Raw genomic sequence first — 12,819 nt, 5'->3', positions numbered from 1 at the left:
GATAGAAGTGGGTAACAGACAGTCTTCATGGTAATTTATAGAGATGGGTAACAGACAGTCTTCATGGTAATTGATAGAGGTGGGTAACAGACAGTCTTCATGGTAATTGATAGAGATGGGTAACAGACAGTCTTCATAGTAATTGATAGAGGTGGGTAACAGACAGTCTTCATAGTAATTGATAGAGGTGGGTAACAGACAGTCTTCATGGTAATTGATAGAGGTGGGTAACAGACAGTCTTCATGGTAATTGATAGAGGTGGGTAACAGACAGTCTTCATAGTAATTGATAGAAGGGGGTAACAGACAGTCTTCATGGTAATTGATAGAGGTGGGTAACAGACAGTCTTCATGGTAATTGATAGAAGGGGGTAACAGACAGTCTTCATGGTAATTGATAGAGGTGGGTAACAGACAGTCTTCATGGTAATTGATAGAGGTGGGTAACAGACAGTCTTCATGGTAATTGATAGAAGGGGGTAACAGACAGTCTTCATGGTAATTGATAGAGGTGGGTAACAGACAGTCTTCATGGTAATTGATAGAGGTGGGTAACAGACAGTCTTCATGGTAATTTATAGAGATGGGTAACAGACAGTCTTCATGGTAATTGATAGAGGTGGGTAACAGACAGTCTTCATAGTAATTGATAGAGGTGGGTAACAGACAGTCTTCATGGTAATTGATAGAGGTGGGTAACAGACAGTCTTCATGGTAATTGATAGAGATGGGTAACAGACAGTCTTCATAGTAATTGATAGAGGTGGGTAACAGACAGTCTTCATGGTAATTGATAGAGATGGGTAACAGACAGTCTTCATGGTAATTGATAGAAGTGGGTAACAGACAGTCTTCATGGTAATTGATAGAAGTGGGTAACAGACAGTCTTCATGGTAATTTATAGAGATGGGTAACAGACAGTCTTCATGGTAATTGATAGAGATGGGTAACAGACAGTCTTCATGGTAATTGATAGAGGTGGGTAACAGACAGTCTTCATTGTAATTGATAGAGGTGGGTAACAGACAGTCTTCATGGTAATTGATAGAGGTGGGTAACAGACAGTCTTCATAGTAATTGATAGAGGTGGGTAACAGACAGTCTTCATGGTTATTGATAGAGGTGGGTAACAGACAGTCTTCATGGTAATTGATAGAGGTGGGTAACAGACAGTCTTCAAGGTAATTGATAGAGGTGGGTAACAGACAGTCTTCATAGTAATTGATAGAGGTGGGTAACAGACAGTCTTCATAGTAATTGATAGAGGTGGGTAACAGACAGTCTTCATAGTAATTGATAGAGGTGGGTAACAGACAGTCTTCATGGTAATTTATAGAGATGGGTAACAGACAGTCTTCATGGTAATTGATAGAGATGGGTAACAGACAGTCTTCATGGTAATTGATAGAGGTGGGTAACAGACAGTCTTCATTGTAATTGATAGAGGTGGGTAACAGACAGTCTTCATGGTAATTGATAGAGGTGGGTAACAGACAGTCTTCATGGTAATTGATAGAGGTGGGTAACAGACAGTCTTCATGGTAATTGATAGAAGTGGGTAACAGACAGTCTTCATGGTAATTTATAGAGATGGGTAACAGACAGTCTTCATGGTAATTGATAGAGGTGGGTAACAGACAGTCTTCATGGTAATTTATAGAGATGGGTAACAGACAGTCTTCATGGTAATTGATAGAGATGGGTAACAGACAGTCTTCATAGTAATTGATGTAATAATACCTGTCTCTGATGTGATGATTACGTTCACTGATTTGTTCTCAGGATCTGGGCTATATACATTGTAATAATCTAGTTTTTCCATAAAATGTTCCTTATACTTGGGGAATATTGTAAATAGATGCAAATAATTAGTGTTTCATTGATTTATTTTTATTTTACATATTTTATTAGTTTATTTGTCAGGGATCAAGCACAACAAATTTGCACCTGATTTAGCTACAATACTAATTTCCATCTCCGGAGGCAATCCACTCTAATGATGATTGCTTGCTTACTGGGGTTTGTGGCCATCCTGAGTGATCTCATTCCGTTTCCACAGGACTGAACGGTCCCTTTCTCTCTCCCATGCATCTCTCTGATCACTCCTCTTTTTCAGCCCTTCTCTCTTCACAGTTCTCCATGTTCCCTGCTACTGGAGAGTGAGTGTCCCTTGGCGGTAACCTTGTCTCCCTTCACCTTCCTCCCTTTTAGTCCCTGCCACCAAGCTGACTGCCCTGATGCGTCCTACAGCCGGGCCCTGCCACTGCAAGTATGACCTCATGGTGTTCTTCGAGATCTGTGAGCTGGAGGCCAGTGGAGAGTGAGTATCAGTCACCGCGACCACAGGACTGCACTGTACTTCACAGCAAACCATCTCACCACAACCTTTTGTTAACCCGCTTCTATGAATGATAATCTACCACTGTCGACTGGCCTGATCTGTTGGCCGGTTCACATCCTTGGTGGTTGGTTCACTAGAAAAGAAATAGACCGAAAAGGGTTCCACTGCACTGTACATGCAGAGGCTCAGAGGCTCAGAGGCTCAGAGGCTCAGAGGCTCAGAGGCTCAGAGGCTCAGAGGCTCAGAGGCTCAGAGGCTCAGAGACTCAGAGACTCAGAGGCTCAGAGGCTCAGAGACTCAGAGACTCAGAGACTCAGAGACTCAGAGACTCAGAGACTCAGAGACTCAGAGACTCAGAGACTCAGAGACTCAGCGACACAGAGACACAGAGACACAGAGACACAGTGACTCAGCAACACAGCGACTCAGCGAATCATCAACTCAGAGACTGAGACACAGAGACACAGAGACTGAGACACAGAAACACAGAAACACAGAGACACAGAGACACAGAGACTCAGTAACACAGCGACTCAGAGACTCAGAGACTGGTGGGTGAAATGGTAAGCCTGTTGTGTACTACAAACATCGTGATTTAATGTATATTAACACAGTGGAATGTCGATGCAAGAACCAGAGTTACAACAATATCAGCAACAGCTTTAATGTCATTCAGCACTTATTGGCCGACGTGAAATCAATGAGAGGTTTGTTACTGCCATACAGCTACATCCCAGCAGGAGTGGACCATAGAGGAGGCATGCCTTGCCATGGGACGTTCATGCTGCACCAGGTGAGTCGTTTTAGGGAGGGGAATGAAAGTTATGATTGATCTGATTTGCAGGTGGATAGAATAATATAGAATCATATAGAATCATATAGAATCATATGGAAGAATATAGAATAATATAGAAGAATATAGAATCATATAGAATCATATAGAATCATATAGAATCATATAGAATCATATAGAAGAATACAGAAGAATACAGAAGAATACAGAAGAATATAGAATCATATAGAATCATATAGAATCATATAGAATCATATAGAATAATATGGAAGAATATAGAAGAATATAGAATGATGGAGACAGGTTATAGAAGTATTTTTAATTGAGACAATTGAGACATGGATTGTGTATGTGTGCCATTCAGAGGGTGAATAGTCAAGACAAAAGACTGAAGTGAACGGGGGTATGGTAGTAGGTGACAGGCGCACCGGTTGTGTCAAGAACTGCAACGCTGCTGGGTTTTCTTTTAACGCTCAACAGTTTACCGTGTTTATCAAGAATGGTCCACCACCCAACGGACATCCAGACATCTTGTCACAAATGTGAGAAGCCTTGGAATCCCTGTGGAACGCTTTCGACAACTTGTAGAGTCCATGCCCCAACGAATTGAACTTGTTCTGAGGACAAAAGGAGGGGGGGGGGGGGGGGCAAATGAACATTAGGAATGTGTTCCTAATGTTTTGTACACTCAGTGTGTATTAAATACTTTCACTATCTTCCTGATAACCAGATGCTCCCAGAGAGTGGATTGAGTAATCCAGTCTAGTTCAGTCTAGTTCAGTCTAGTTCAGTCTAGTTCAGTCTAGTTCAGTACAGCTCAGTCCAGTTCAGTCTCGTTCAGTTCAGTCCAGTTCAGTCTAGATCAGTCTAGATCAGTCCAGTTCAGTTCAGTTCAGTCTAGATCAGTTCAGTCCAGTTCAGTCTAGTTCAGTCCAGTTCAGTCTAGATCAGTCCAGTTCAGTCTAGATCAGTTCAGTCCAGTTCAGTCCAGTTCAGTCCAGTTCAGTCTAGATCAGTCTAGTTCAGTCCAGTTCAGCAGTTCAGTCCAGTTTTGTTCAGTTCAGTCCAGTCCAGTCCAGTTCAGTCTAGTTCAGTCCAGTCCAGTCCAGTCCAGTCCACTCCAGTTCAGTCTAGTCTAGTCCAGTCCAGTCCAGTCCAATCCAGTCCAGTCCAGTCCAGTCTAGTTCAGTCCAGTCCTGTCCAGTCCAGTCCAGTTTAGTCCAGTTCCAGCCTCTATTTGGTTGCTTTGATCCTTGGTGCTGTGTTTCTGTTAAGTTGTTATCTCTGGACGTTATCTCTCTGTCCTGGTGTTCTGGTGTCTCTGGGATCTCTAATGGTACATTCACTATTCTATCTCTCTTATTCAATCTACCTCTGTCCCTTTCTTCTCTTCAATGCTCCCTCCTCACCCCAGGGTATTCAGAGGAGAATAACTGTGACAATCGTTCATGAGACAGGTGAAGACATCGTGTGGAAAGATGTCCAGGAGCTGGTTGTGGGTGAGTCAGGCTCACATTGAAGTGGACGGTGTGCGTTTGTTTGTTGTGTGTGTGCATGTGCCTGAGTGTGTGCTGTCTTTGTGAGTGTCTGTCTCTCTGTGTGTGGTTGTGTGTGTGTGTGTGTGTGTGTGTGTGTTGAATATGTATTTAACACCAACATTTACAGTATGTAAGTTCTCCTCCTCCTCTTCATCTTCATCCTCCTCTTCTTCTTCTTCCTCCTCCACTTCTTCCTCTTCCTCCTCCTCCTCCCCCTCCTCTTCTTCTTCTTCCTCCTCCATTTCTTCTTCCTCCTCCTCCTCCTCCACCTCCTTTTCTTCCTCCTCCCCCTCCTCTTCTTCCTCCTCCTCCTCCTCCTCCTCTTCTTCCTCCTCCTCCTCCTCCTCTTCTTCCTCCTCCTCCTCCTCCTCTTCTTCCTCCTCCTCCTCCTCCTCTTCTTCCTCCTCCCCCTCCTCTTCTTCCTCCTCCTCCTCCTCCACCTCCTTTTCTTCCTCCTCCTCCCCCTCCTCTTCTTCCTCCTCCTCCTCCTCTTCTTCCTCCTCCTCCTCCTCCTCCTCCCCCTCCTCTTCTTCTTCCTCCTCCCCCTCCTCCTCCTCCTCCACTTCTTCCTCCTCCTCCTCCCCCTCCTCTTCTTCTTCATCTTCCTCCTATTCTTCTTCTTCCTCCTTCACTTCTTCTTCTTCCTCCTTCACTTCTTTCTCTTCCTCCTCCTCCTCCTCCTCCTCCTCCTCCTTCTTCTTCTTCTTCTTCTTCCTTCTCCTCCTCATCTTCTTCTTCCTCCTCCCCCTCCTCTTCTTCTTCCTCCTCCTCCACTTCTTCCCCTTCCTCCTCCCCCTCCTCTTCTTCTTCCTCTTCCTCCTCTTCTTCCTCCTCCTCCTCCTCATCTTCTTCCTCCTCCTCTTCCTCCTCTTCTTCCTCCTCCACTTCTTCCTCTTCCTCCTCCTCTTCTTCTTCTTCTTCCTCATCTTCTTCTTCCTCCTCCACTTCTTCCTCTTCCTCCTCCTCATCTTCTTCATCCTCCTCATCTTCTTCATCCTCCTCCTCCTTCTTCTTCTTCCTCTTCTTCTTCCTCCTCCTCTTCTTCTTCCTCTTCTTCCTCCTCCTTCTCATCCTCATCCTCCCCCTCTTCTTCTTCCTCCTCATCTTCCTCTACCTCCTCCTTCTTGTCCCCCTCTTCCCTCTCCTCGTCTTCCTCGACTCCCCAGGGCGTATCAGTAACTCTCCCGAGGGGGACGATACCATCGTAGACCCCAACATCCTCTCTCTCAACATCCTGTCAGCTGGGTATGTCAGACCCATGCAGGACGACAGGTATGTCCCATATTCTCCCCGTCAAAAGGGACCCGATCGCCCACGGCTCATCCACAGGTCTACGTCCCAAATGTCACCCTGTTCATAAAGCAGACTTATTCCACAATTCTATTTATCACAATTCTATATCTATTCTATTTTTTTTTTTTGGGGGGGGGGTGATTTGACAATATAAGTTTTAGATGATATATACAGTTAGTTATATAGAACATTCAGTTGTATTTTGTTGATGCATAAATATTGTTTACTGAACTGTTTACATCAAAGTTCCTTTCCGGTCCTGAACATTTGAAGATTACATCATTACATCATAATAACCAATGCTCCTTTTGCAATGTGTTTCTCCTGCCTTTAAAATTCTAAGATGTCACTAGGAATTCTGTAAATGCACGATCACGATCACTATGGCGATGCTAGCACCGCCTTTCGTATGCTCTGAGGTTCTCTGGAGACACACACGGTGGGTTCAGCCAATCTCTGTGTCTCTCTACCAGCACACGGTGGGTTCAGCCAATCTCTGTGTCTCTCTACCAGCACACGGTGGGTTCAGCCAATCTCTGTGTCTCTCTACCAGCACACGGTGGGTTCAGCCAATCTCTGTGTCTCTCTACCAGCACACGGTGGGTTCAGCCAATCTCTGTGTCTCTCTACCAGCACACGGTGGGTTCAGCCAATCTCTGTGTCTCTCTACCAGCACACGGTGGGTTCAGCCAATCTCTGTGTCTCTCTACCAGCACACGGTGGGTTCAGCCAATCTCTGTGTCTCTCTACCAGCACACGGTGGGTTCAGCCAATCTCTGTGTCTCTCTACCAGCACACGGTGGGTTCAGCCAATCTCTGTGCCTCTCTACCAGCACACGGTGGGTTCAGCCAATCTCTGTGTCTCTCTACCAGCACACGGTGGGTTCAGCCAATCTCTGTGTCTCTCTACCAGCACACGGTGGGTTCAGCCAATCTCTGTGTCTCTCTACCAGCACACGGTGGGTTCAGACAATCTCTGTGTCTCACTACCAGCACACGGTGGGTTCAGCCAATCTCTGTGTCTCTCTACCAGCACACGGTGGGTTCAGCCAATCTCTGTGTCTCACTACCAGCACACGGTGGGTTCAGCCAATCTCTGTGTCTCTCTACCAGCACACGGTGGGTTCAGCCAATCTCTGTGTCTCACTACCAGCACACGGTGGGTTCAGCCAATCTCTGTGTCTCTCTACCAGCACACGGTGGGTTCAGCCAATCTCTGTGTCTCACTACCAGCACACGGTGGGTTCAGCCAATCTCTGTGTCTCTCTATCAGCACACGGTGGGTTCAGCCAATCTCTGTGTCTCTCTACCAGCACACGGTGGGCAGCCAATCTCTGTGTCTCTCTACCAGCACACGGTGGGTTCAGCCAATCTCTGTGTCTCTCTACCAGCACACGGTGGGTTCAGCCAATCTCTGTGTCTCACTACCAGCACACGGTGGGTTCAGCCAATCTCTGTGTCTCACTACCAGCACGCGGTGGGTTCAGCCAATCTCTGTGTCTCTCTACCAGCACACGGTGGGTTCAGCCAATCTCTGTGTCTCTCTACCAGCACACGGTGGGTTCAGCCAATCTCTGTGTCTCTCTACCAGCACACGGTGGGTTCAGCCAATCTCTGTGTCTCTCTACCAGCACACGGTGGGTTCAGCCAATCTCTGTGTCTCTCTACCAGCACACGGTGGGTTCAGCCAATCTCTGTGTCTCTCTACCAGCACACGGTGGGTTCAGCCAATCTCTGTGTCTCTCTATCAGCACACGGTGGGTTCAGCCAATCTCTGTGTCTCTCTATCAGCACACGGTGGGTTCAGCCAATCTCTGTGTCTCTCTACCAGCACACGGTGGGTTCAGCCAATCTCTGTGTCTCTCTACCAGCACACGGTGGGTTCAGCCAATCTCTGTGTCTCTCTATCAGCACACGGTGGGTTCAGCCAATCTCTGTGTCTCTCTACCAGCACACGGTGGGTTCAGCCAATCTCTGTGTCTCTCTACCAGCACACGGTGGATGAAGGGACACACATACCCCTTTCTTACTGAAGATGCTCCTGTATTGGTGGACTGAAGATGCTCCTGTATTGGTGGACTGACGATGCTCCTGTATTGGTCGACTGACGATGCTCCTGTATTGGTCGACTGACGATGCTCCTGTATTGGTCGACTGAAGATGCTCCTGTATTGGTGGACTGACGATGCTCCTGTATTGGTCTACTGAAGATGCTCCTGTATTGGTGGACTGACGATGCTCCTGTATTGGTCTACTGAAGATGCTCCTGTATTGGTGGACTGACGATGCTCCTGTATTGGTCTACTGAAGATGCTCCTGTATTGGTGGACTGACGATGCTCCTGTATTGGTCGACTGAAGATGCTCCTGTATTGGTGGACTGACGATGCTCCTGTATTGGTCGACTGACGATGCTCCTGTATTGGTCGACTGACAATGCTCCTGTATTGGTCGACTGACGATGCTCCTGTATTGGTCTACTGAAGATGCTCCTGTATTGGTGGACTGACGATGCTCCTGTATTGGTCTACTGAAGATGCTCCTGTATTGGTGGACTGACGATGCTCCTGTGTTGGTCAACTGAAGATGCTCCTGTATTGGTGGACTGAAGATGCTCCTGTATTGGTTGCCTGCACAATGCTCCATGGCTAATGCATAGCAGACTTAGCAAGGATGCTTGAAGCTCACGCCGCCAAGATGCACAGCTTAACTGATTAACAGACTTCAGGCAAAGAGGATTTATTTCCTTCCCCCCTCCGCCACCCCTCAATCCCCTCTCCTGTTCCGCTGAAGCAGCTGACGCTTGGCAAAACAACATGTGGTTTTATACATCTAGAAGCAGGTCACATGATCACTTGTAGAAAGCAAAGATTGTGACTTGAAGTACAAAATGATTTCAGATTGATTAGGATCATACGTTAAGCCGTTATCTTTGTAGTAGGTTGTGCTGTATGAGGACCTGTTAGTCTTCAGCCAGTTATATTAGAGTTCCCTCACCACTACGCTGGCTATGCGACTCTCCCGTTCCTTGATGCTAGTCTGGTGCTGTGCTTTGAATGTCCGTCTATCATTCCACCTCTCACTCTGTTCACTGCATAATCCTCCCCTCTTAACCATTGTCCACTACTGACTAACCTCGCAGGATTATTCTGCACCGTGTCAGAAATCTCTATCCAACACCACACTATGGCCATAATAACTGCATGCTATGGCACACAAACACCTACGAAGGATTGTTATCCAAACTGAACATGCCCTCTTCTCTTGGTGGCCCTGTAACATGGATCGCTAGACTCTGTGGATAAAGGGCTTCTTGCTGGCCCTGTAGCATAGATCCTTAGACCCTGTGGATGAAGGGCTTCTTGCTGGCCCTGTAGCATAGATCCCTAGACCCTGTGGATGAAGGGCTTCTTGCTGGCCCTGTATTATAGATCCCTAGACTCTGTGGATGAAGGGCTTCTTGGTGTCCCTGTAGCATAGATCCCTAGACCCTGTGGATGAAGGGCTTCTTGCTGGCCCTGTAGCATAGATCCCTAGACTCTGTGGATGAAGGGCTTCTTGGTGGCCCTGTAGCATAGATCCCTAGACTCTGTGGATGAAGGGCTTCTTGCTGGCCCTGTAGCATAGATCCCTAGACTCTGTGGATGAAGGGCTTCTTGGTGGCCCTGTAACATAGATCCCTAGACCCTGTGGATGAAGGGCTTCTTGGTGGCCCTGTAGCTGACGGACGATCTTGATCCTCATTGGCCCCCTTGCATAGTATCTAATGATGGGATATACAGTGCCTTCGGAAAGTATTCAGACCCCTTGATTTTTTTTCACATTTTGTTAAACAACAGCCTTATTCTAACATGGATTGAGTCAAAAAAATCCTCAGCAATCTACACACAACAACCCATAATGACATCACAATAACCAATAATGACATCACAATACCCCATAATGACATCACAATAACCCATAATGACATCACAATTTTTCTTTGTCATTATGGGTTATTGTGATGTCATAATGGGGTATTGTGATGTCATTATGGGTTACTGTGTGTAGATTGATGATTGGATTTTTTAATTTTTTTTAATCAATTTTAGAACAAGGCTGTAACGTAACAAAATGTGGGAAAAGTCAAGGGGTCTGAATACTTTCCGCCATGTCAAGACCACATTATCCACTCTCTGGCATGCATCCATAACTAACTCACTCAGCATAGTAAGTCACCTCAGTAAGTCACTAAAGCGTCATACAGGTGTTACACTGTAGCACTTCACTGTAATGCCTTATGTTACTGTTTACTCAACATGTAACATAACATGCTGTTTTTACAGAATAATGTAACTGTCGTGACGACCTCTATTACGGTTTAACCACACTGCGTTACTAGTAACCTTTCACCTAACTCAAATACCACTCCTCAGACATGGGTTTGCTTGCCATCACAAAGGACCAATACAGGAACAGAGGCCCCAGACAGACTGTTGCAGTGGTCTGTCTGGTCCTAATGGCCATACCATCTCTATATACAGGTATCACCATGGTTCTGCATTCCTTGACCTCCAACCCAGGATGTTGATCTGGTTGGAAAGGTCTTCCTGAGAGAAGGGGAGAGTCCAGCAGAGTGTGGGATGGTCCAATGCAGATCTGGGTTCAACTAGTTTTTTGTTTCTGTCAAATACTTAGAGTGTTTGATTGACTCTGCCTGCCTGGAGTGCCAGAAGGGCTTGGTTTGCACTTGAAAGACAACAGATGCCATTTGAACCCATATGTGGTCTAGTCTGGCCTCTGCTCAGGCCTGTGAGGTCATCAGTAAGGGACAGGACATGCTGATGCTGACGCGTCTCTCCCTCCAGTCCACTCCACTAACACAATGTTGTTTTGTGTTTTTCACAGACAGTTTCTTGATTCGGACATGCCTAGGTATATGATTTATATCAAATCCCTCTCCTCCCATTCTACTATTCAGTTCGATAACATCTCATCTCTTATTCATTATCTATTTTCATCTTTTCACTCTCACTCCATTTTAAACACCAAGTCATCCATACATCCATCATTCTAATTCCCATGGTTTTCCACTGTGGGTTTTGGCTCTCTTGCGCTCTCCTCCTCCCCTTGCTTTGTTTTCCTGATCTCTCTCCTGAGGAGATGTGAGGACTGTGATGTATCTTTACACCCCTCCTCTCTCTCTCAATTCAATTCAATTCAATTCAATTGACTTTAATGACATGGTAGGTTCGTTATTACTTACATTGTCAAAGTATACATATCGAAAAATAAAAATCAAATATATATGTATATATATACAAAATATATATATATTTATATATAAATAAATGGTGGGACCAACAGCAATAATAACAGTAGTAGTGGACATGGGATTACCATTAACAACAACAACAATATTAATCAGAACAACAATAAATTAAAGCAACAGTAGTAGACCAGTGTCAATATGACTTGAGAAGACATATGACCTGGTATGAAAGACAAAACAAAACTAAGCTAAATGGGAAATATTATCAATATTACTTTGCATTTTTCACTGGCTGTCCCTCAGGTTGTGGCAGGAGGACACATATTTGGCTGCCAAAACTGCACATTTTGGCTTTTCACCCAATAAATATTTGATTTTTTCTTCATCTTTTATAGTTTCAAATTCTTTGTATTGAGTTATAATTTTGGGAAAGAAATATGCTCTTAGGTCTGAGTATTTGTCACAGTGTAGTAGGAAATGCACCTCTGTCTCTACCTCTCCTCTGGAGCAGAGTGAGCACAGCCTGTCCTCTCTGGGCAGCCAGGTTTGTCTGTGACGACCGGTCTCTATAGCCAGACGGTGCTCACTGAGTCTGTACCTAGTCAATGTTTTCCTCAGTTTTCTATCAGTCACAGTGGTCAGATAGTCTGCCACCATGTACTGTCTGTTTAGAGCCAAATAGCATTGAAGTTTACTTTGATTTTTTGTGGTGTCTTTCCAATAGGTTATATATTTTTCTTTTTGTTTTGTGATGATTTGGTTGGGCCAGATTTTCTGAGGGCTGTCCCGAGGCTCTATGGGGTTGGTTTGGGTTGGTGAACTGAGCCTCAGAACCAGCTGGCTGAGGGGACTCTTCTCTGGTTTCATCTCTTGACATTGTAGAGCTGTGTGATGGAATGTTTTAGGGTCACTTGTTTTTAGATGGTTGTAAAATTTGATGGCTCTTTTTTCTATTCGAATGAGGAGGGGGTATTGGCCCAATTCTGCCCTACATGCGTTATTTGGAGTTTTTCTTTGTACTTGCAATACAGTCTTGCAAAACTCTGCATGCAATATTTCAGTTGGATGTTTGTCCCATTTAGTGAATTCATTATTAGAGAGTGGACCCCATACTTCACTGCCATATAGAGCAATTGGTTCTATAACTGATTGAAAAATTTTGAGCCAGATTCTAATTGGAATTTCAATTTTGATGTTCCTTTTAATGGCATAGAATGCTCTTCTTGCTTTGTCTCTCAGCTCATTCACAGCCATGTGAAAGCTACCTGTGTTGCTCATATTTAGTCCTAGATATGTGTAGTTTTTGGTGTGTTCTAATAGAACTGTGTCCAAATAGAATTTATATTTGTCATCCTTATTTCCCCACCTTTTTTGGAATATCATTATATTTGTTTTTTTTAGGTTAACGGTCAGAGCCCAGGTCTGACAGAACCTGTGAAGACGATCTAGGTGCTGCTGTAACCCCTCTTTAGTGGGAGACAGCAGCACCAGGTCATCTGCGTACAGCAGACACTTGATTTCAGTGTTTTGTAGGGTGATACCAGGTGCTGCCGATTCTTCTAATGTTTTTGCCAATTCATTAATGTAGATGTTAAATAATGTT

At 45.0% G+C, this 12,819-nt stretch overlaps 1 protein-coding gene across 1 annotated transcript in view; it reads left to right on the top strand.

The window, feature by feature from the left end:
* The window catches only part of kif1aa (kinesin family member 1Aa), a gene marked incomplete in the record, with an annotated part of 191,337 nt that overhangs the window by 144,314 nt on the left and 34,204 nt on the right, over window positions 1-12,819 (top strand). Inside the window, 5 exon segments of the mRNA XM_055943926.1 lie at window positions 2,213-2,321; window positions 3,069-3,135; window positions 4,550-4,634; window positions 5,840-5,945; window positions 10,853-10,879. Of these exon segments, the coding sequence (XP_055799901.1) occupies window positions 2,213-2,321; window positions 3,069-3,135; window positions 4,550-4,634; window positions 5,840-5,945; window positions 10,853-10,879 (394 nt within the window).

The sequence above is a fragment of the Salvelinus fontinalis genome, chromosome 14, assembly GCF_029448725.1.
Source record: "Salvelinus fontinalis isolate EN_2023a chromosome 14, ASM2944872v1, whole genome shotgun sequence".
NCBI lineage: Eukaryota > Metazoa > Chordata > Actinopteri > Salmoniformes > Salmonidae > Salvelinus > Salvelinus fontinalis.
This window is presented reverse-complemented; position numbering and strand designations above follow the sequence as displayed.